At 43.4% G+C, this 25820-nt stretch overlaps 1 protein-coding gene across 4 annotated transcripts in view; it reads right to left on the reverse strand.

Moving 5' to 3' along the window:
• The window catches only part of LOC121951775 (uncharacterized protein CXorf38-like), a 55928-nt gene that overhangs the window by 10427 nt on the left and 19681 nt on the right, over positions 1-25820 (reverse strand). For all 4 annotated transcript variants that reach the window (XM_042498238.1, XM_042498240.1, XM_042498239.1 and 1 more), the window contains exons 2-4: positions 2776-3220; positions 1434-1568; positions 768-890 (exon numbers count right to left, since the gene is read on the reverse strand). In XM_042498238.1, the coding sequence (XP_042354172.1) occupies positions 768-890; positions 1434-1568; positions 2776-2982 (465 nt within the window). In that variant the 5' untranslated portion in view covers positions 2983-3220. The remainder of the gene's footprint in view (positions 1-767; positions 891-1433; positions 1569-2775; positions 3221-25820) is intronic.

Genomic DNA, 25820 nt, shown 5'->3' on the forward strand with positions numbered 1-25820 from the left:
ACCAAAATACATAAATCAATAAAAAACTAGAATAACCACCTTTGCATAGCCCTTGTTGCACGTCTCCAAACACCGGTAAAGCTTCACCGACAGTTTACCTCCCAGCCTGTGAAAACATGGACGCTTCACACAGTTTCAAGGCCGACACTAAAGATTGGCGTCACCGATGCAGCATCTGATGACGTTGACTAACGGTCAGAAAAGTGTTTTGCGTGACATTATGACGTCACAGTGGACACGTGACCTCTCGGATTTAAGATGTCCACACTTTATGATTATACTGTGTTTGACATTCATGTGAGATTTTAGCATTTGAATTCTTAAGTTATGGCTGAAAACATGTTTTTGGACGTCACAGTGACCTTTTACCACCAAATTATCATCAATTCAAGACTAAGTCGACTTTTGTGTCAAATTTTTTTTTTAAAATCCCTAAAGGTGTTCTTGAGATATTGCGCACAGTGACCTTCGACCTATGACCATTAAATTTTAAACAGTTCATCCTCGAGTCCAAGTGGACGTTTGTGTAAAATTTGAAGAAATTCCCTCACGGTGTACCAGAGTTATCTCGTTCACGAACAAATGGACAACCCGAAAAAAATAATGCACTCAGCCGCAGCTCTCTCTGGCGTACAAAGAGATTTAGTCTTGAACCTACGAACTTCTCTGCATCTCGACCCTGGTCTGTAAGGTTTTGACTTAACGACTTGACAACGACTAAACAAACATAAGATAAATTGCCCATTTTAAATAACATGCTGGTTTACCTCTCTAACAAATTTGGGATCGACGGAGCGGAAACAGTCGCAGTAGTTGATTAGGTTGAGCAGAGCAGAGGCGTCACACTGATCTGCACTCCTCACTTTCCCCTGACCTCGTGGCATGTAGGCCTGCAGAACGACAGAGACAGAGACAGAGAGAGACAGACAGAGACAGAGACAGAGACAGAGAGACAGAGACAGAGAGAGACAGAGACAGAGACAGAGACAGAGACAGAGACAGAGACAGAGACAGAGAGAGAGAGAGAGACAGAGACAGAGACAGAGACAGAGAGAGACAGAGACAGAGACAGAGACAGAGACAGAGAGAGAGCGCTTCATCAGACTCACACTGTCAGTCTGATAACTTACGATCCAAACGCTCACGAGGGTTTTACCGGCATAAAAATTATCCACAGAAGTCTCTTCCTCTCCGGGAGAAACAGACCAGGTAATTAAAACATTATATACGAACATTATACAGAATCTCTTTACAGGAACAACTGTCTTGGACATTTAAGAAAAAAAATTGCTCCGCAACTGTCCATTGATTTTTTTTTCTATTATAATTACTATTTATATATTTTTTTTATTTTTTTTTAATGATGTATTGTTATATTTCTATTTATTTATGTTTAATTATTATTGTGTGTGTTTTTGTGTGTGTGTGTGTACCTTGGCCAGTTCCCAGTGGTCTGTCCTCCAGTTGGGAGGGACACAGTTGTCCCAGTTCACTGTGGCATCTGGGTTTCTGTGGTGTCTCAGGATCACTGTCTGCCATTCTGAACACACCCGGCATGATGAGGAGAGCTGCACACACACACACACACACACACACACACACACACACACACACACACACAGAGTTATTTATACACTTTATACAGCAAGGTCCCGCAGAATAAGTGGGACAAAATACAGTCATTGATCATTTGGTTACCACAGTAAACTCATTATAAGGGACTGTTCTTTAATCAGTCTTAGGTGCAGGGTGGCTGAAGTTGACTTCTTTATTTTAATTTTACCCTCCCCAAAGCTACAAACATTTTTCTTGAGCCTCCCTGAGTGACTTGAACTATATGCATGACACCAGAATGAGTTACTAGATTTTAATAATTGAGCCACCGATGTTTAAAAGTCAAAAGACGTTTTTTTTCCTGCATGCTGGTTAGTTTGTGCATCTGCTTATTTTTGGCAATTTTTAAAAAAAGTCATTTTAAAAAAAATGCAATTAATTAATTGTGACTATTTTAAACTCAGATTTGGTTACAATTTTGGTAGTTTTTATATTTTTTGGAAGGCACGTTTTCTTTAATAATCACCAAAAAAATGTTAAAAGTTTCTAAAGTAAAAAAAAATCAGCAAAACGTTTTGAAGAAAAAAAAGCCAAGAATTTTTTAAGAAGAAAAAAACCCTCAAAAAGTATAAAATAAATAAATAAAATCGCCCACAAAAAATCACAGGTAAAAAAACCTCCCAAAACAAAACATGCTCTGCAAATGCACGTTTTCTACAAATAAATAAATGAATAAATACAAAACAATAATTACACCACCCCCTTCCCCTAATAGTGATAAAAAGCCCCTGATCTAATAATCTGTCCATACTTGTTCTTGACTGAATGTAAACAGTTTAATTCTGCCACTTTAAGCAAAAGTAAACACTATTTTTCCAACTCTAGTCGATACATTTTAATGATAGCTAATATAAGTGTTCTGTTTATACTTAGTACTCAACTAAAAACTACTCTTATGATATTTTTAACATCACAATTCATAGGTTTTTACAAGTTTTTAGGGTAAATAAGGTGCCAGAGTGCATTAAAAAGCATCAAAACAGAGCTTGTTTATCATAAAGGAGGATCAGCCCACACCAGCCCTCCCCTCTCATGAATAACCAACAGTCCCTAACTGATTATCTCTGTGGAAGCCGCACAAACACACAGCAGCAGACTTACGACCACATTAAAATGCCACAGAAAGCAGAGTTAAATGCTGATCAGAGTTTCTAATCCGACCTTGTTTCCTCTGGGTTTGCACGCTGAAGTCTCGCAGGGTTTCCTCAGCAGGGTGTTTTGGTTGAGCAGGTCTGCGTGGAAAGCTCTCATGCTGTGGCTGATGAAGGGGTGCAGGCCATCCTTCAGGATCAGCAGACACCGGCCAGCCTTCAGCCAGTTTTTGTACTCCCTGTCGTTCAGACGGACCACCAGCTCCTCTAGGACCATGTTTATGGAGGCCTCACTTCCCGATCAAAACTCCCAGCGCCAACAGGTTTGGCTCCACCTTCCCGGTGCTGACCGCCAACAGGCCGCAGGATGGCGCTGTCTGCTCAGGAAAGGATGACTGTGCGGGGGCGGTGTGGGGCTCCGGGAGCGGAGCTGCAGCACCTCCTTCAGGATCACCGTGCAGGACGGTTTTCTACAAGACTGTCAGGAAACTGCAGGAGCTGTTCGTGCATTTTGTCTGAAAAGAAGAAGAAAACACACTTTATAAACGCTGTTGTTCTGTATGCAACATACACACAAACACACACACACACCGTCTTTGCTCGGGGGCCACTATTGCAAAATTACAGGATGTGAGGGGGCAGTTGCAGCAGCATGATCTGACACTTGTGGGATTTAATGACATTTCTATGATTCTATCATTTATTTTAGGATTTGTGGACATTTCTAGGATTTAGGAAATTTCTAGGATTTTAGGACATTTGGGTCATAGGACCTCTGTGGGGGGGGTGTCAGGGATCCTCTACTGGCACTTCTTTTGATGAAAAAACTCTTTTTAATGCTGTTTTATGGACTCTGGCACCTTATTTGTGCTAAAAACACAAAAACAATTCCCAGTATGAATCACTTTATTTTTTCTTGTGAATTAGGAAATTGTTGGGGCCAGATTTGGCCCCCGGGCTGTAAATTGAGTATCTTTGAAATAGAGGAATGTCAGAGGGAGGGGGCTGCACTTAGACACGTGCACTGAGCAGTCCGGGCTTTGGTGCCTTGCTCAAGCGCACCTCGGCACTGTGAGTGTGCAGGTCATATGTAAAATCCCGCCTCCACTTCTCACCAAACAGGTGACAGAAAATTGAAATTGAAAACTGCTCTCAGTGAAAAAACAAAAATGTCAGCTTAACATGAAGAAAATCAGGATCATAATACAAAAGACATTAAAATAAAATCATTCTGAACGCCGGCGTTTTACTTTTCAGCAGAACTTTTTTTCAGTGCCAGTATTTGTTTCAGAGCCAGTAAAACTTTTTCCAATTCAAGCGTTTCAATGCCAGTGTTTCCTTTTTTTAGTTCAGGTTTTGTTTTCAATGCCAGAAATTTAATGTCACCTTCCTGGCTCCAAAATACGGCCGCAAACATTAAAGGCTGGCTGATGAACGCCGCAGCTGATGCCTCGTGACTGAAAAAAAAAGAAGTCTACAGCTTGATTTAGCGTTGCAGAGAGATATTAAGAATTAAATGATCCGCATGTAAAAGACGATGCATGCTCAGCTGCTTTCATTTGGATCTTTTTGTTTTTCTCAAACTGTCCTTCATGAGTCCGGTAATGTTGGAAGAGTGTAAAGCTGAATCAGTGAAGTACTCTTAAGGGATTTCTGTCGGCCTGGGAGTCGAATGTAAAACAAGCTGGAGACAAACTCTCCTTGTAGTTCTGTTTTTGGTCTCAACCAACTCCTGAGGGAAATATCTGTCGGATAAATGCTCCACTTTGTTCCGTTAGTTGCTAAGTTTGTCTGTCTGCTGTTGGTGCTGAGCAGGTACAGTGGGATTATAAAAGCTTTAGAGTCACACGATGATGATACGAGCGCTGCACAGAAAACCACAAAGAAACCACTGAGGGGATTTAAAAAGCAGCAGGTAGCAGTTAACAGTTAAATCAAAGAACAAAACTAGCAGCTGTAAACATCCGCAAACTGAAAAAAAAGACATTCGGGAGCTTTTGACCACCGAGCAGAGGACGAGATCATATGACTAAATGACCGTTATTGCCGTGTTTAGGCCATTGTTATTGTTTTTAACGACGTGATGGCGTGAGGTCGTTGTATACTGTTGCTTTGTCGTGATTTTGACACTACAAGCCAACTTTTGCTGCAGTATGATACGCCAACCCGTTCTCACTCCGAACTCGTCACACAGAGCCGCTCTGTCAGTGCGTTCAGCGTATGAGCGCCGAAAGCCATCATCTGCGTCCAACCAGCATGTGGCTGGATGGCGTCAGGTGAGAACGCGGTCACGAATAACAGGTAGCGTAGTTATTGTAGGCTGGCGAATAGTAAGCACTGGGCGGGTCCACATATAATGAGTACAGCAGGAAGGACAGCGTCAGGTAATAACGCCGCCGGTAACCACATGATATAAGGAGCATGAGTACGCTTATAAGTCAGGCAGGGAGGTGGATGGATCCCACAAGCAATCGACTTTTGTGCAGGATTTGGAGTTCGATTCCCGTGTGGATGCGTCATGTCACCATGACGTCATCCCACCACGTGCATTTGTTGACATCATGATAACGTTTTCCCGGAGCGTAAACAGCCGACGCAAAAGGGTCCCTAAAAGGTCACAGGTAGATGGAGCGCCATCATGTGACGAGCTGCGATGAGAACGTGTTTATTTTGCTGTGATGGTTGAAGTTCAGCTGTATCACGACTGTAAAGTGAAACTGTAACTATATTACTCATTAATAGTGTGCTGTGCTTTCTTTAAAATATACACCAAGTGGATCTGAGAGCTTTGTTATTTTGTTGAAAAACAAATGCTGCACGAAATGAAAATGTGATACGAGGTGTGTGAAAATAATTTTAGTTTGTTTACTTTATTTGTAAGAAATAAAATTAAAAAACCCTCAGGAACTGTTATAATGCTGACATTTTTCTTGTTTTGCATTTCAGAGCTATTAAAGCGTTGAGCATTAACACTGGATTGATTTTAATAACTTTAAAGTGGTTGAAGTGAGCATTGTGCAGCTTTCTTATTCAGGTAAATATGAGTATGGGATCGGGACTAGTTATCAGCAGATACTCTATATCAAATGACTCAGATCGGGCCAATAAAAACGTTTCTGTTCAAACTGAATGCAATTCAAAGTGCTTTACAGCTTGATTGAGAAAACAAAAACAACATATGAAATAAGCAAAAATGTCTTAAAATCTTAGAAATTTAGATTAGTAACCAAAAAAAGACATAAACTAGTAAGACACTATATAAAAGTCAGACTAAAAAGAACTCAAAGTATAAATATTAAACATCTGCTTTCAGCCAATATGCCATAAAAAGCTCATCATTCTTGATATTTAGTTTTTTTAGAGGCCTGGAGTCTATGCAGGTCTGATCCTCTACACTTTTGTCTACTGTGAGACTGTATCTGACTCTGAAACCGCTGGAGTTGGTGCATCGTGGCACCCCGAGGCGGCCCCTTATGAGAGGTGGCATCACCAAGCTGCTGCCTCTGCTGTGAAGAGGAACGCTGGAAAAACCCACAAGAGTCGGGCCAGCAGCTGCATGCACTAACGCCCCTGAGGCTGCCGCTGGAGGCGTTCATCAGGGAGGAGCTGCAGGTTTCTGACAGACTCCATGTATCAACAGAGACTCCCGGCTCGCAGGAGGACGGAGGCGAGACTAACCTGCTGTTTGAAGCCAGAGACACACATGCTGCAAGACTTCAACTCAATGACGGAAACCCAGAAAAACACAGGGGAGCAAAATTAGAAAAAAAACACCAGCAGTACGTTAAAACAGTCACACGTCAGTCTGGTCAGTTAAACCAACACAGACTCAAATATTTAAAAACTTTTAGATGGACTGCCATTCAATTATGAAATAAATACTTTTTTTTTAAGGTTGCGCCGACATCCAGAACGGATGAGTCATCACATTCATGTCGTTCGGAAATAAAACTGGACAAACAATAAAAAGCTTTGGACACTGATAAAAAAACATCGAGTGTATCTGACTGTTTCTTGAATAAAAAATAAATTAAAAACAGCCATGTCTATGCTGCGAAGCAAAAACATGTTGATGGGCCAATCAAAAAAAGCTTCAAAGAGAATCCAAAAGTTAACAAGAAATCTGTGAAAAGTTCAATTACTTGAAAATTTTCCAAAAATAAAAATAAAAACAAATAATAATAAAAAAGAAAAAATAACACCAGAAAGTTTTTTTTTTTAAAAAGGAGAGAAATGATCTGAAAAATAATTCTTAAAAATTATAGTAATTCTTTTAAATAATCTAAAATTAATAATTATAATAATAACATTTTTCATCTTTTACATCTACTAATACAGATACTCAGTATTAAGTGATCAGGGACAAAAAAACTCGATGGGGACATCCCTAAAATCGGTGTGTGGGAAGCACGTGCATCTGTAGGTGGTCGTCTGGTGGGAGGGGCTTTGGTCCGAGAGGGGAGATCTGCAGGAGGACTGCCTACTCCAGCTTTACATTTTTATATTATTTCGGCTACTTACACATTCTCCTATTTTCACACTATAAGCATCCGTCGTATATTTATTTAATGCACTTTCTTTTTCAGGATAAGGGAAGAAAAACAGGACAAACAACGGATAAAAAAATCTGCATTTGAGTATTTGTTTGCCTGTGTGTGTTCTTTGTTTGCTCTTTGATTGACTGCCTTCTGCCCAGTGCATTCTGGGATACACTCGCCCCCGTGACCCCGACTCGGAATACTGATGAAATGATACGAGAGAGGGAGATAAGTCGAGCACGTCACCGTCCCGTTTTTTTGTTTTTTTTTGTGACTGTTTTTATCGTCGTGCAGGATAAAAGGCTTAGAAATGCAGCTGAGGTGAGCAGGAACAGTCACAGGATCCCCAATTAAAACATATTACGTTACAATTATGAAAATGAAAAGACGTTTGTGTTGTATCAAATAATTTCATCTTTACATGAAAATTTAATTAGTCTTTTAGGATGCACAGAGAAAAACAAATATCCCTCTATCTTTGTAATTGGATCTCTATGGATTTGACGATAGTTAAAGTAGATTAGACGCCCTGGAGTGTGTGTGTGCATGTGTGTGTGTGTGTGTGTGTGTGTGTGCATAAATGAGTCCTGCTCAGCAGTCAGTCGAGGGGACACAACAATATTAATTTGGACGTGTGTGCTCGCAGGTATGTACGGGCGTGTGCAAGCTTCTATATAAATACATATGCATTTGTGTGCACGAGTTTGTGTGTGTCTGTGTGTGTGTGTGTGTGTGTGTGTGTGTGAGAGAGAGCGTGCACAATCCCAGCAGGGTGTTTTTTTAAGCAGAGGAGATCAAAGAGACATTAGTATTCTGAAATAAATCACATGCTCAGGCCTCACTGTGTGGGTCCCCAAACACATACACAGGAGACACACTCTCTCTCTCTCTGTCTCATTCTCTCCGTCTCCTCCCTTCTCTTTCCCCCTCCATCTCTCTCTTCAAAAGACACCTCCACCACCACCGCCGCCGCCGCCACCCCTTCCCTCCACCCCTCCTCCCTCCTCTCCCCGGCCCCTAGCGGCCTTCAGAGCTATCTGCTTACTGGCTCTGAATCCTTTGTTACATCCTTTCAGTTTCTCACGTTCCAACTTGAGCCCCGTCTCCTCCCTCCGTCTGCAAATAAGCAGGAAAATGCTTTGTCAGAGAAAACTGTTGTTCATCGCCGAAGAAGTCAGAAACGCAAAGTAGGGGTTTTTGACAAGTATATCCTTAGGGAGAGACCTCTCATTCTCTCCCCCTCGCCCCATCCTCCCCCCTTTTTCCCCTCCCTTCCCCCCCCTCCATCTTTCACACCTTTCTTTCTTTCAGTCTCAACTTCCAACCTCAGCAGCAGGATGATTTTTTTTTCTGTTTTAGGCATTTGAATGTCAATTTTGAAAAAAGCCCGTTCTCATTCCCAACTGGTAAAATACAAACATGTTCTCATACAAACTCACATGGCGCTGCTCTGTCAGTGACCGTTTGCATCAAATTATGACGTTTTAGGGAACTTTCTGTGTCAGCTGTTTACACTCCGGGATGTCGTTACCGTGATGTCGACAAATGCACATGTTTGGATGAAGCAGCACGGTCCTTATGTTTACACAACAGCGCATGGCGATCAACACGGACTGTCACGATGGTTAAGATTAGGTAATAAAGTCACGGACGGTTAGGAGTAGGCAGAAGAGTGACGCCACCCGTGTGGATTGTATGTGGGTGCACGTGGTGCCACCTGGCCGTCCACCAGCATATTTTATCAACACCAACATTTACATCTGACGCTGTCTAGCTATGTGGAAGATGGCTTTTGGCGTTTCTCTCGTACACCAAAAGCACTGACAGAGCAGAGCTATTTGACGAGTTTGGAGTGAAAACGGGCTGAAAATACCGCCACTTTGACGGTGCTTTTGGTGTAAGATCGCATGAAATGGCACTTATTGGCATCAGGTGGGAACGCTGCCGAACACAACCAGTATTATGATGCACCAGCAGACAGCCAAACGGCACCTGCTGTGTCCACACGAAACCCGGCAGGTCAGCGTCAGGTTGACACGCTGCTGGTGATGATGTAATATAAGCCGGCGGGCACGAGGGGCGGTGGATGGATGAAACAAACTCCAGATGTTGATGCTGGAGTCCGGTTTTTGTTTCCTGTCTGAATGTGATGTTCTTTTTTACACTTTACCATGTGCCTCCTTCCCCTAAACCTAAACATGTATGACTTTGTTACCTAATCCGAACCATCGGTGCCAGCATGTGCTTTTGTTGACGTCCAAACGTGTTTCTGTTGCCTAAACACAACCACGTGCAGCATCGTCCCACCACGTGCTTGTGTTGACATCACGGGAATGGCATCTTGGAGCATCAGCAGCAGACACAGCGACACCTAGAGCGAAACATGTAGACACGGAAGTCCACTGCAAAGCGTCAGCATGTAACGACTTCGGCTGAGAACATTTTGGGTTCCCAAACCCAGCACGTACACTCGAGGTCGTGCTGTTCTGGCCTCGTGCCTACGACCAAACCAGCCTTGATGATATCCACTGCAACATTACTCCTCTCATGTGCTTAATTACACACATTAAAAAATCCAACACTTTCAAGGATTTTTCTAATTCCATGACTTTTCCAGGCCTAGAAAACAAGATAGTGGACAACTTTTCCAGTTTTTCCATGACCACGGGAACCCTGCTCAATGTTACAGCTCAGTCTCAAGTCGTGAAGTAAATGTTCTGCTGGCCAGCCAGACTTCGCTTTTCTCTGAAAAATGGCTTTAGCCGGCGGGAGAAAAAAAAGGGAGGAATGGAGGAAGAAAAGTGAAAGGAAAGGGAGAAAAATGTTTGACAGGGTACAGCTGGGAGAGGAAGAAGCTCATTTTTAGCCACAGAATTAGAATGAGTAGAACATAAATGCCCCCTGTGGCTCCTTGACAGTTGCAATATCCATGAGATTCAGGGTTTTCTTTGTGCTTTGTTGTCTCCGTACGTGTGTGTGTGTGTGTGTGTGTGTGTGTGTGTGCGTGTGTGTGTGTGCATGTAAGCACGTGTGTAGGATGGATAAGTTTAGGCCAATGTGTACATGCATGTACTTATTTATGTGCGTGCATGTATCTGTGCGTGTCTACTTGTGTGTGTGTCATTTTGATAGCCACCCACATGAATATGCAGATCAGTTTTAGAGAGCGTATGTGCTCAGCATTAAAGCCCACTCTCCACTGCTGACCCAATTTCACACTGCAGCGTATGTGCGTATGTGTGTGTGTGTGTGTGTGTGTGTGTGTGTGTGCGCACTTGCTTATCAATGCATTTCGCCAAGCTTGGAAAAATCGTGTGGTTAAGACGGAGGGGTGTGTGTAGGTGTGTGTGTGTGTGAGTTGGCCTGTGAGTGTTTGTAGTATTTATGAAGCAGAAAAAAAACACATGCGATAAGTCTCCTCCAACACAAACACATTCACAGTTGGCTGCGAACAAAAAAACATCACATTAATACGCGCTGACCAAACCACACGGCTCGACAGCCTGAACCATATTCTCGCTCTCTTTTTTCTCTTTGTCTCTTTTTTTACTCGCACATTTGTGTCGCGGTGGCGCCGGCCTCACTTTAAAAGTCTTTAAAAATAATAATTTTTGCATCAAATTTTTAGCACTTTTAAAAAAATCTAAAAATTAAGGAGCTGTATGCAACATTCAGAGCATTAATTTTAGCATCAGCATTAACAAACCACTATTTGCTATGTATTACTATATAGAGGAGTAAAGACGCCCCGGGCAGAGAAATGTGCATCCTGTTGGCTAGCCAATCGACGCCGCCCTGCACTGCGCTCACTGTCGTCACTGCTGATACTGACGTCCCAAACTACAGTAACGAAGAGGCGTCTTCGTGGAGGCGTCCAAATGTTTCAACTATCAGTCAAAAAAAATGTCCCATTGGACCAGAAAACATTATCCCAAAACAAACGGCCAGTGCTCCAAAGTCACTTTTTTTGTGGGTGGTTATAATGACACTTTGCAGTGCTAACCCGTGGCATTTGCCAGCGGCGCTGGTAAGTTTGTTTACAAATGGCGTTCACTGTGCTTTTCCACAAACTTTCGTGCCACCAATCGAGCGTGTTTTTTTTGTTCATTATCAACACTAATAATCATGAATTCTTGAGTTATGACCAAAAACATGTTTTGTGAGGTCATCGGGACCTTTGGCCTTTGACCATCAACCGCCAAAATATAATCAGCTCATTCTTGAGTGCAAGTGGACGTTTGTGCCAAATTTGACAAAATTCTCTCAAGTCGTTCTTGAGACGTAGCGTTCACAAGAATACGACAGAGGCAAGGTCACAGTGACCTTTCAGTTCAGTTAATTGTTGAGTCCAAGTGACGTTTGTGCTAAATTTGAAAAACTTCCCTGACTTCCTCCTGAGATATTGCGCTCACAAGAATGAAACGCACAGACAAACCAAAAACATAATGCCTGCAGCCTTTTGCAGAGTCATAAAAATCACCCATTTAAGAAATCACCAGAATCAGAACAGTTGAAATTTTAACAAAAAGCATCAGTATCATACTGAATTAGATTAGTCTGATATCACCTGTCGTTTGTGAACTGATTTCACAGACAAGAGAGTCATATCTACTTCACTCACGGCAATCAAGTAAATAAACATATTTCCAAAAGTGTCATAGTTTTAGTCAAAGCAAAATAATTTGCAAAACTTGTATCCTGGAGCCACAGCATGATGTTCAGATTCAGGAGTAATGTACTTTTAAGACATGTGGATTCAGTGACTCGTGTTTTATATCTAATCAGTCTGAACAAACAACAATCATAAACAACTAAAAATGTTTTTTCTAAATTTAGGCGTTAATCGAGTTTCAATAACAGGCCTCCATGTTGTCGACTCAGCAGTGCCAGTCAGCAGAACCCTGCAGGACGAGCCGGCAGTGTGTCGAGCCGCCGGTAGATGGAGACGTTGAGAAGCGGGAGGCCCGGTGGCGGCGCTGAGGTAATGGCTCTCTGGTCTATTGTTCCCTGTCTCCATCCTCACCCTCCACCCTCTCCCTCTGCCTTCCAGTCTAACTCCTCCACTCCTGGACTTCAAAGGGAAGGAAGGAACTAGAAAATAAGGTGAATTAATTTGTTGCCCCCCCTTCACCATCCAGTGCCTACATGTTGCAGCGGATGTGCTTTTTAATTGCTTGTGCTAAATACATAACCTATTTTTGTATCCTTTACAAAAGCCTAAATGATGATCTGGGTAGAATCTATGCAAATGCTAGAAGACCTCATGAAACATTAACGTTAACACGTTTAAGCAAAGACACTTAAAAAACAATATCTTTCATTCGCACGTTATTATGTACAGCAGGGGTACTCAACATGCTGTGCCAGGGGCCACCTCTGCAAAAGGACAGGAGACCAGGGGCCAATCACAGCAGCCCCATACATGTTTCTAGGATTTTAGGACATTTGTTGGATTTTAGGACCTTTTACAAGAATTTAGGGTGTTTCTCAGATTTTAGGACCTTTCTAGGAATTTATTAGGCTTCTAGGATTTGAGGATGTTAAAAGGATTTTTGGACATTTCTAGGATTTTGGCACATTTCTAAGATTTCAGGAAATTTCCTGGATATCAGGACATTTTAAGGACTTTAAGACATTTCTAGGACTTTAATATTTTAAGAAGTTTCTAGGTTGTTTAGAGTTTTGTAGGATTTTAGTATGTTTCGAGGATTTTAGGATATTTTTATGACCTTAGGGCAATTCTAGGATTTTAGAACATTGCTGGGATTTTAGGATGTTTCTAAGATTTTTGAACCTTTCTTGGATTTCAGGTATTAGATATTTTTATTTTAGGACATAAGGGACATAGCTAGAACGTCTGTCGGAGGGTGCAGGTCCACCCTGGCACGTCTTTTGATAAACAAGCTCTGTTGTTGATGTTGTTTTTGCACTCTGGCACCGTATGTATACTGAAAGGTTAAAAACCCAGTGTGAATTTTTTTACTGTGAAATAGAAAATTAGATTTTGCCCGCGTGCTGTAAGTTAAATATCAACGATGTTGCAGATTTGTCAAAACTTTATGCTTGGCTGCGGATGATGCATGGTTAGGTTTAAGCACAAAAACCACTTAGTTATAATTCGGGAAAAGATCATGTTTGAACTTAAAAACCCACACTCGGGGCACAATCCCAGCAGAAAAGCTTTTTGTGACACTATCTCACCTTGAAAATCAGTGACAGGTTGCTGAAAAAACACCAAAATTTGGTGCCTAAAATGCTGCTTGAAAAACTGTAATGTCTCAGTAAAAAGCAATTGCTTTTCATGGCACTATCTGTGCTGGAAATGCATTACTGTCAAAACAACCACCTCTTGTTGCACATTTGTTGCTGGTAAACAGCATTGGGTCGCTACAAAACACCCACCAATGGCGCCTAAGTGGATGGTGGAAACCAAACACGTGCCTTTAAAAAAGTAAATGATTTTCATGCAACTAACCCCGCTGGAAAAACAGCGATGGGTCACTATATATCATATAAAAAGATGGTGGAAATGCATATAAGCAAAGCTCCGTGAAAAGAAGTTGGACACAGTGAGGCGCGGCGCGGCCAGCCTGTGGCTTAATAAGATCTGGCACCCAGAGCTGCAAACTCTGACAGACATTCCTCGGCATCTTTAACCCTCAACCCAGAAGCCTCGGCGCAGACTGAACTCTGTGAAGTAGATCAATGGGAGGATTATCGCAGGACCAAGATGCCAGTTATAGAGCAGCTCTGTGCTGCCTCAGTGAGGGGAGAAGATTGAGAGGCTTTCCTTTGATCTTGTGCTGGCGCATCTGAGAGGGCCCGCTGCTGATGATAATGATGCTGAGGCCCGATGCAGAGAGCCAGGCTGGGGCTCGGCCCCGCGCTCGCTCCCATTCCTATAGTGGCGACATAAAAGGCCGGCCTGTGGAGGGTTGGACGGGACAAACGGATTTAGGCGGACGGATTGTGGTTTCATGTGAATTTATCCCAACAAATGTTTTTTTTCTTCCTGGAGAGGAATGTTATTGATGTAGCAATGGTGTGTGTGCGCATGTGGGTGTGCGTGTGTGTGTGCGTGCACGTGCGAGTGCATGCATGTGCGCAGTTGTGTGTGTGTGTGCTCCAGTTGTTTCCTCCATCACATTAGATCCAGCTGAACACCTCTGTCCTCTCTCAAGGACACCCCTCCCTCCTGCATGTCTCCGTCCCTCAGTTTCCGTCTCTGTCTCCCTCCCTCTCTCTCACTCTCTCTCTCTCTCTCTCTCACACACACACACACACACACCGCGCACACACAAACTTCACACACACTCACACTGTCTCCTCTCTCACTCTCTGTGACAGGCGGCGGTGCTGGAGATGGCTGCTGACATTCTGGACAGTAAAAGGCTTAAGGTGGAGTGTGTGTGTGTGTGTGTGTGTGTGTGTGTGTGTGTGTGTGTGTGTGTGTGTGTGTGTGTGTCTCAGGCAGATAGACAAACCTCACAATCCTCCCTTCAGTGTATCTCTATATCTTATCTGAGCGAGTGCTGTTGTCACACACTGAATCTCCAGCAGAACACCGACGCCGGCGTCTGATTCTTGACTGCTGCCGTCGTTTCACCGACTCTTTTTTTTGACCGTTTGCCAAAGCTTGATGATTAAGATAATAGGATGTGAGGTCAATAATCTCTTAATTAGTGCTAAGTGGGAATTAGATTAGGCTTTTGTTCATTTCAGAAACAGCTCTAGTTAACCAGATTAACGCAGTGCGGATTAGGCCTGGGACGAGGACAGAGCTCAGGTCAGAGGAACAAAACGGACAGAAAAAAATGTTTCTGCAAACCATCGATATGATACATTTACACGTTATCATGTTGTGGATACGTTGAAACTTTACGTTTTGCTGTAGTTAGCATGTGGTTAGGTATAAGAACAAAAACAACTAAGTTATGGTCAGAAGATCATGTTGTGACTTAAAGTGCCCAATTTTGGGTGCACAGTCCCCACTGGAAAGCACTGTTGTCTTTGCAAAAAACAACCGCTTTTCATGCAACTATCCCTGCTAGAAAAACAGTTACAGGTCACTACAAAAATCCTTCGTTTGGTGCCTAAAAGATGGTGGAATTGCTGCAATGTCTCGTTCCACTAACCCAGATGGAAAAACAGTGACAGCTCGCTACAAAACACACACATTTAATGCCTAAAAAGAGAGCAGAAACACAGAAATATCACGGTAAAAAAAACACTTTTCATGCCACTATCCCCACTTGATAAACAACAAGACTTTCGGTGCCTAAAAAGACATCAGAAACATAACAATATTCCTCTAAAAAATGCCTCGTGGAAAATCCAGCAATGTCTGTAGTAAACAGTTGCTTTTTGTTCCAGTATGCCCGCTGGAAAAACAGCAATGGATCGCAATAAAAAAAAAAAGAATATGCAGCATTGTCTCAATAAAAACAGCCGCTTTTCATGGCAATGTCGCAGCTGGAAAAACGAGTTCCTAAAACATACCCATGTTTGGTGCCTGAAAAACTGCTGGAAATGTAGCAATGTCTCTGTAAAAACAACTACATTTGTGGCCACTAATCAGTAGGAAAAACAGTGAGATGTTGCAGCAAAACACTCACGTTTGGCGCCTTAAAAAGCAGCTGGAAACGCAGCAAGGCTGTAGTAAAAAGGGTCGCTGCAAACACCTTTGTTTGGTGGCTGAAAGACGGCAGAGATGCAGCAATGACTCGCTATAAACAACAATTTTTGTTGATTATTGGTCTTGAACAGTGATCTGCAGCTTAGCAGTTCACATATGTCACTTTAACCCTCTGAAAGCTGAGCGAAGTGGTTTGATTTATTCCAAAAACATTGATAAGGCAATGAGCAACCCTAAAAACATTACCAATTTCTTCTTTTTTTCCGCTGCTCCATTTGTGCCCCTAGTACCCTCTGTCCCTCGAGAGTTTGCTGCGCTGAATAACCAAACAATATATATATATATGTGTGTGTATATGTATATATATAATTATAAATACAGTTTTCTGGCCTTTTTTTAAAAAAACCTTTTTTGATTTTTTTTTAAATAGCCCTACCCTCTTTTTTAAAAATAATTTTTAGGTAATTTTTTTGTCACCTTTTACCAATTTCTTGACTTAATGGGACGTTTCTTGCCAAGGCGGTTATTGCCTTTTTCCACCACGTTTTTAAAAGAAACCAAATAAATTTGCTCAGTTTTCAAAGAGTAAAATAACTTGTGAAAGGCATCTGAACGCAGCACAACAAAACTGATGTCGATCCAGGTTTCGAAGGGTTAAAAATGTTGATATGATATATAGAAAAATTAAAAAATGCTATGTATTCGTGGTTCGGGCTGATCACAGTGACGCTGACCAGAGACACATTATGTGATTGGCTGTCAGTCCGTTTGGTGAAAGCGGTCGAGGCGGCCTGTGGGCTCCTGAGCGGACGCCATAGAGCACTAATGGCTCGAGGCGAGACGATGCACAGACTCTTGTACTTCTTGAGGACAAGTTTTCATTGCTTGTGTGTGTTATGATCTCAAACTAACACCTCGCTCTCACACAGTCAGGCTCTCCTCTCTCCTCCACTGTTCTGGTTTGTCTTTATTCTCCTCTCGCTCTCGTCCCTTCGCTCCAAAAGAGCTTTTCTGTTCAGCTGACCTCCTATCCACTTCATTTGATGGGCCCCCGCTAAGAGGACTCCATCCCCTCTCTCTTTCTCCCCTTCCCTCTTCTTCCTCCCTCTTACTCCCTCGTTTCTCACCATCTTTACTCTCCCTCTCGCTCTCATCATCCTCCTCCCCGCCTTCCTTCCCTCGCTACCCCCCCGTCTATTCTGTGGCCCAGCGTGGGTGGCTGAGTTTAATGAATTCTCTTTTCTCTCTGCAGCCAGCCGCTGATTTCTGATTGTGAAGAGGTGTGCGTGAGTGCGTGTGCATATGAGCAAGTAAAGAGCACATACACACATATTTTACTTACTCCCTTTCACTTCCGTGACTGTGATCATTTTATCAGTCTAAATAAATCTCGGCCTTTATCCCGATCAAGGCTTCAGGTTGCACTTCCTCTGTCTTAAAGGAGAGAGTCGCCGACTGTCAGCGTTAAAATAGATTTGCCCCGGGATGTGTCTGTTGTTGTTGTGAACACTACCTGCTGTCTCCTGCAGCCAGAAACATGAGTCAAGAGTCTGTTTTGTCCTCCGCCTGTGATGTCTTACTAATGCACAGGAAAACAGAAAAACAGTAAATGACTGCAGGAAGCGTCTGAGACGAGGCCACGGATGATTTTCAGCTGACCAGATTGGGTTATGTTGTGCATTAATAATAAATATGAAGGTTGTTTGGTTGACAGGATTTCATGCAGGCGTCTGTAACATGTAGTCAATGTGCAATTTTGTGCCAATGAAGCGTCCACAGCACGCAGGCTTTCTGTCAGTGTCTGAGTTATCAGACAGTGTATGTTTTAGCAAGGTGACGTAGCGTGTTGTCATGTTGCTGCTAATTACAGCTACCTATCTTCATATGTACTGGGGTCAGGTAACATGATGATTTGTGAGGTTTGATCTTCCGTTTGAAAGTAACCCAAACATCTGCTTTTCAGCCCACTATCTCAGAAAACACAGCAAATAAATAAAGTATTTACATGTTTGGACTTGTGTCTGTGGCTAAATTAGATTATCAAAATGTACGGCTTTTCCATTGGCACTTTTGGCTGCACAATGTCAAATCATAACAGTTTAGTTTTGTTTTGCTAGTTGCTTGTCGATTTGGAGTCGCCTCCAAGCCGGTTGTGGTGACGTTAGATGGGCTTTATCATCGCTCAGGGACAATTCAGCAACATATTCAAACAGCCTTTGTTGCTATTGCTATACAAAGCCAACACGTTCCCAAGTTGTCACATTTTGCACTAGACTTCCACGTCTACGTGTTACGTGTCTACGTGTTACATCTACGCTCTCTGCTATCTATGTTCCAGGATGCTGCTTCGCTGATGTCAACACAAACACGTGGTGGGATTACACCACACAAAGCAACAAACGCCGTGACAACGACAAATGCACATGCTGGCACGGATGGTTAAGTTTAGGCAAAAGAGGCACATGGTAAGGTTTTGAAAGGATATTATTATCATATATAAAGAGCTGAGTGTCCCTAAAGGGCAGCAGGTGGGAATGTGAATGGGTCCAAATAACCCCGGACTTTCGCCCAGGAGCCAAACCTTGAGGTTTTTTTCTAAACCTAATCAAGTACTTTTGTTGCACAAGGAAATAAACGTAAATATGAGATGTTTGAGAGACACTGATTTATTTTGAAAGAGACTGTGTGCATCAAAAAAGCAGAAATTGTATTTTGAAAAGACAATGCAAAAACTGACCACTCTAAACTTGTCAAATACGTCCACTCTGTCAGTAATTATGGCGTACAAGTTTGACGCCAAAAACCACCTTCCGCGTCCAACCTGACGGCAGCTAGACGGCGTCAGACGAGAACGCTCGGACAGAACCGGTGGTGGTGTTGTTATTATACACAGGAGGACGGTTACGTCATGAGTGGATGCAGGAGGTCACTGACAGAGCGGCACCATGTGAAGAGCTGGGATGTCAGAAACAAACACAGGAGGATACCTAGCGCAACATATTTAGCCGTGAACGGCACTGATCAGGCGACATTTGACGAGTTGTGACGACGATGTGTGGTCCAGATAAATATGACCGTAACTGGCTGAATTACAGCACCAAAAAGTGAATCTGCTGGATTAAACTGAAGCGGAAGTTTGCTTGGAAAGTGTGTGCAGCTCAATCAACTTTCCAAATAAACGTGAAAAGTAGACTTTGTAAACTGGGTTGCATTCCACTTTTCATGCCAAACACCAGACTTCAAAAGGATGAAACAATCCTCCCTCGGATCTGAGCAGCGACTCTGAAAGTGGATCATCTCCACATCTCCACATCTGTCTGAGGTCACCGCCGGGGAGCAGGTGTTGCTGCCTCCGTGCTGCCCGCTGATTGGACGAATGGATTAGCTGCTTAACGAGGTGAATTTGTTTTAATCTGATAATTGTCTCTGCGATGAAAACATATTCAGTAATTCTCTGTGGCCTCTGTTTTTCTGTCCTCCTGATTAAAGACACTTTCATTCTGGCACACACACACACAAATAATGGAACAGTTGTTGTTATGACCAGAAGACAATGCTCTGAGGTGCACTGGCACACACACACACACACACACACACACACACACACACACACACACACAGACACACAAAGTCCCCTGTGTGTAGCCCCCCTGTGGTATGGTAATGAGCTGCTAATCTCTCTGGTTTACACAGCCAGAATGTGTGTGTGTGTGTGTGTGTGTGTGTGTGTGTGTGTGTGCGCATTAAGGTGCAGCGTGGAAAAGCCTGAGGAATTCTCTTAGGCCGTCAACCTTCTGCTCTCACTTGGGCGCAGGCTGTCAACACATTAAATAGTCGAATCTATGTGTGTGTGTGTGACAGAGTGAGAGAAATAGAAAGTGAAAACTCGACAATAATACACTGCAAAGGCGAAAAAGAGAGAAAAGGAAGAAATTAGGGTCGAGACAGAGCTGCAACAGTCTGGATCAGGCCTTTGTATATTATTAATATTATTGTTTATTATTGTTGTTTTCCAGATGTTTTGTTTGGTTCGTCCACAAAGAAACCTGCATTGTTTGACTGCGGCACCTTTTGGGGCCTGAAGGACATTTAGATAAGAACCTGCTTAAAACTAACTTATACTCCTTTTATGTACAAAAAAAGACAGATACATACGTCTGTTTTGTATTTTGATTGTAAATTTCATTCTTTACATTGGCACGAGCCCCTTTTACACTGCCTGTTAAGGTGGGAATATCCAGCTTATTCTTACTCCGAACTGAGTTGGACGCCTGCACATAAAACGCTGAAGGACAGCGAAGGACGTAAGGTGAATGGGTCCGTCAACCAACTGACTTTTGTCTGGGAGTCCAGAGCTCGCTTCCCCCTGTGGATGTGTTTGGGGTTTTTTTTCTCGACCTTACCATGTGCCTCCTTTAACCGTCCGTGACTTTGTTACCTTGTCCTAACAATCGTGACGGCCGCGTTGGGTGCCATGTGCTGTTGTGTAAACATAAGGACAGTGCATTTGTTGACATCACAGGAACGGCATCCCGAAGCATAAACGCAGAGGGATAACTAAAAAGTCACAAGTAGAAGTAGAAGGTCCTGACAGAGCGCACCGTGTGAAGAGTCAGGATGAGAATTTGTTGCCGCCTCACCGTTCTGTATATTGGGTACAATCACGGAACGGGGGGGACAAAGTTGACTCACTTTGAGCTGGAAGTGGAGGTATTAACAGCGTCAAAATGGTGTTTGAGTAAGGCCAGTTCTCATTTCGTAGTCGTCAAATACCGCCACTGTGCTTTTGGTGTAAGATCCTGACACCAAAAGCCACGTTTTGCATCAGCATAAAACGCCGCTGGACAACGTCAGGTGAGAACGCAGAATCAATCTACGACGGCAGATGGCTGGATGGCACCTGCTGCAGCAACACGATTAACAGACAGCAGGCGATGATTAAAAATGCTGCAGGACGGACTCTGTCGAGTTTGCATGATACGCCAGTGAATGACATCTGGATGAAACGCAGAGGGGTGATAGACGAGTTCAACAAACCCCAGACTTTCACCTGGAAAGTCAGTGTTTGCTTTCCGTCTGAATGTGATGTTTTTCTCCTACACCTGACCATGTGCTTCCCTCTCCTAATCCTAACCATCCGTGCTGCGTGTGCATTTCCCGGCGTTGGCTGTCATGTGCAGCGTAATTCCCAACCATGTGCTTTTGTTGACAACACAGTTGCTGCAACCAAAAAGTCAACAGCAGATGCATAAGGATACCCATAACATGTAGACGCGAAAGTCCACTGCAAAGCGACAATATGTGACGTGACGAAAACGCGAATGCAACCAGCTGAAACTTCTCTTGCGTAGGATTCCTTCAGTGTTCAATGTTCAGGAGGAGCTGAATTATCCCCAGAGGTCTCTTCCTCTCAAAAAACAAACGAACCAGGTGATGTAAACTAGCAAAACACTGAAAAAAGCAGTTTCACGTTATAAACTTGTGTTTTTCTGATGCTGTTTGGCATGTTGGTCACTCCTGCTAATGTGAGGTGAAATTTTTTCTCCGATAACTTAAGATCCGGACCTTCAGAGGTCCACAGAGGTCTCCTCCTCTCAAAAACAAACAGACCAGGTGATTTAAACCAGTAGAAACACTGAATAATGTAATTAAACCTGAAAACATTTTTTTCTGATACTGCTCATTTCATAGAGGCTGTTACAGACGGTGGCCAATGCAAAAATGGAGATTTCCATATCTAGAGCCAGTGTTTGATTTGTCCATTCTAGGCTACTGTAGAAACACGTGCAACATGGTTCATTCTGTGGTAATTAAAATACAACAATTCTTATTTTTAAGGGATTATACACACACACAAAATCTATATATTATAATATATTCCATTTCTGCTTAAATATCCGCCTAAATCCTACACACTGGAGCTTTAAGAGAGCTTCTCTTTGTCACAAAACTGTTTACCTGATGACGGTTTAGTTATTGAAATGTTGCAAGAAATGTATTTTTGTTTGCAAGTTAGACAGTGAGAGACACAGAAAGTGAAAACTCGGCAACAATACACCGCAAAGGCGGGAAAAAAAAAGAAGAAAAGGATGAAATTAGAGACGGAGCAGCAACAGTATGGATCAGGCAGCATCGCCGCATTTGTTTACTTCCCTTGTAAATGTACGTTTCATTCATCTGATCTGTAAATCCAGACTCTCCTCTAACTCTCTCCTCTGTGTTCTGTTTTTTTGTGTGTGTTTGATGCTGCATTGCCGCACGCACGCATTTGTGTGTGTGTGTGTTTATTTATTATGCTGAAGTCACATCACTAATTAGTCCCTGGGAGAAGCCCGAGGCCATTTGCAAAATCCCACTGATTAAAAACAAGTCCAAATCCAACCTTGTGTCGCATACACACACACACACACACACACACACACACACACACACACACACACACTCAGACACACAGAGGCGCATATACAATTTGCAGCCATGTATGCTGAGGAAAGCTACTTACTGTCAAGGCTGGAACACGTGTGGGCGAGTGTTTTTGCCAAACGCAGCTTGAACACGCATGTTGAACGGCTGTTGAACGGGTGTTAGAGAGCTGTCAGTCGTTAAGGCCAGTTTAATATTTAAACTTGCCGTCTAAAGTTATCATACCCCAGGGTGGCTCCTGTCCTGTCACACAGGAAACACACACACACACACACACACACACACACACACACACACACACACACACACACACACACACACACACACACACACACACACACACACACACACACACACACACACACACACACACACACACACTCGGACGCACACTCAAAGCCTTCAGGAGCTCCAGCTTGTCACAAATCACACTCAAGATGTCAAGGGCATCGTGCATTAGCAAGTGTGACAGACGGAGGCAGAGAGGGCGAGAGACAGACACGTACAAGGCAGAATAACTGAGAGAGTCTCACAATATCTGTATCTTCATTTTGAATAATATTTACACTTTTTGCACCTTGCACAACCTGCTTCAGCCAAAAAATTAAAGTCACACGATTAATCCTATTTGAATTTTAATTCAAGCAAAACAGGGATGGTTGTGATGGATGGAGACTGAAGGAGGAGAAGAGAAGGAGAAGATAGTGACAGCACAGGGAGAAGGAGGAGGGAGTGAGGCACAGTCCCGGCAGGAAATGCAGCAACGTGTCCGTAAAAAACAACTGCTTTTTCTGCCACTATCTATGCAGGAAACGCAGCAATATCTCTATACAAAACATCCACGTTTTGCGTTTAAAATGCTGCTTGAAATGCAGTGAGGTCGCAGTGAAAACATCTGCTTTTTGTGCCACCACCCTGGCGAGAAACGCAGCAACATCTTGGTGAAAACACAATTTCTTTTCATGCCAATATCTCAGCAGGACTCCCGGCAATATCCCAGTAGAAATAAACTGATTTTCTTTGCATTATTCCAGCTGGAAAAACAATGACAGGTCGCCACAAAATACCCAGATTTGGTGCCTAAAAGCTGCTAAAAACACACTGATGTCTCTTTTAAAAAAACACTTTGTGCTGATATCTTGGCAGCAAACACAGCAACTTCTCAGTACAAAAACATCCAGGTTTAGCGTCTAAAAAGCCACAGGAAATACAGCGATTTCTCAGGATAAAACAATGGCTTTTGTGGTAAAACACCCATGTTAGATGCCTTAAAAGTTGCTGAAAATGCAGTGATGTCTGTAAAAAAATATCCAATATTCATGCCATTATCCTAGCAGGAAATGCAGCAATGTCTCTTTACAAAACATCCATGTTTGGTGCCTAATACACAGCTGGAAACACAGTGATATTGCTGTAAAAAAATAGTGTGGCACTATCCCAGATGGAAAAACAGGGATGAGATGCGAAAAAACACCCACAGTTGCTGCCTAAAAGCTGCTGGAAATGCAGCAATGTCTCAGTAAAAAACATCCACTCTTAATGCCACTATTCTGGTTGAAAACAAAAGAAGGTCTCAGTAAGAACAACCACTTTTTGTGGCACCAGTCCAGGTGGAAAAACAGCAAAGACCTGCTCAAAAATACCAAGGTTTGCTGCCTCAAAAGCCTTTTGCGCCACTATCCGGCAGGAAAAACAGCAATGTCTCTGTACAAAGTAGTGCTTGGTACCTAAAAAGCCGCTGGAAATGCAGTGTTTTCTCTGCAAAAAAACGAACGCAGTAGTTTTTGCACAACTATCCCAGCAAAAAATGCAACAATGTATCTACAAAAAACAACTGCTCTTCATTGCACTATCCTGACTTAAAAAATAGGCACGGGTTGCTACAAAACACCCATATTTTAGTGGGTAAAAAGCCACTGGAAACACAGCAGTGTCTCGGTGAAAAACATCGCTATTGTGGTGCTATCCCGGCTGAAAAAACAGCGCCGAGTAGCTACAAAACACCCGTGTTTGGTGACGATAAAGTTGGTGGAAACGCGGCAATGTCTCTGTAAAAATCCACTTGTTAGGCCACTATCCCGGCTATAAAGACAGTGACAGGTCGCTCCAGCACACCAGCAATTGGTGTGTCAGAGTGCGTTTTGTTTGGTGTTTGTTGGTCTCGAACAGCGATCTGCAGTTTAGAAGGCGTCTCTCCCAGGTGACCCACCATCCTCTGCACTTCCTGACGACAAAGTTAGCTCGTAGTCTACGTCACTTTAGAACGGATGGATGTGATGGATGGAGACTGGAAGGAGGAGAAGAGAAGGAGGAGATAGTGACAGCACGGGGAGAAGGAGGAGGGAGTGAGGGATGATGGGAGACGTAGCGAGGAGGAGGGAGGAGTGAGGAGGGAGATAGTGATAAATTGCTTTGAACTTTAATGGACGTCTCAGATGCTCCTCTAGTGATGTGTTCGGACAATACACAACATTACTGGCACACGTGAGGGCTGATTGTAGCTGACAGCCAAAGAGGCCTGTCCCCATCGACCTACAACACACACACACACACACACACACACACACACACACACACACACACACACACACACACACACAGTTGCAGGCATGCACACATGCTGCAGCACAGCTTTCCAAAAAGTCAGCTAGAGGAAGAAGGCAGGGAGGCAACTTCTTAGCAGAGAGAGGAGGCGAGAAGGGGGTGAACAGATGAGCGGTGGGTGAGGGAGAGGAAGAGGAAGAAGGAGAAGAAGACGAAGTCCAGAGGGAGAGGAGGAGGAGGAGGAGGAGAGGCTGGGAGGAAGAGGAGCGAGCAGGGGAAGGTGCTGTTGCCATATGGTCAGGGTTGGGTTCAGACAAATAAAATGTTGCCTTCTCTCCACAATGGTTAACTACACACAAATGAATCACTAATGGAGCTCTCATTCACGGCGACACACCCACAGACACACTCATGCACACACACACACACACACACACACACACACACACACACACACACACGCACACACGCACGCACGCACACACACACACACACACACACACACACACACAATGGCAGACATGTGAATGAAACTCGGAGACATTCACACAGAAGGAGCAATAAATGTCGACGGAGGTGGGCGGGCGGGTCGGGGAGTACGGAGGGGTTGTTTGTGAGGTTCGGGCTGTGTGTGTGTTTGTGTGTGTGTGTGTGTGTGCGGAGCAGTGTATCGTTGGTGCCGCCCCTCTTCCCTTCCACCCGGCTGCCTCTCTGTGAGTGTGTTACTGTGTGTGTGTGTGCAGGCCCGTCTTTGTGTGCGCCTGAATGGGGGGTTTGTCCCTCAATCTGTGCCCCTCTACTTTGCCAGATTTCTAATGATTTTCCAATGATGATTTAGGTTGTGTGTGTGTGTGTGTGTGTGTGTGTGTGAGTGTGTGTGTGTGTGTTTGTGTTTGTGAGTGTGTGTCCAAAGGCTCACTCAGCCCCTCTCTCTCGCTTTCTCTTCGCTCTCCGCCCAGTAATTCTTCACGGTGT

Source organism: Plectropomus leopardus, chromosome 12, assembly GCF_008729295.1.
Source record: "Plectropomus leopardus isolate mb chromosome 12, YSFRI_Pleo_2.0, whole genome shotgun sequence".
NCBI classification, from domain to species: domain Eukaryota; kingdom Metazoa; phylum Chordata; class Actinopteri; order Perciformes; family Serranidae; genus Plectropomus; species Plectropomus leopardus.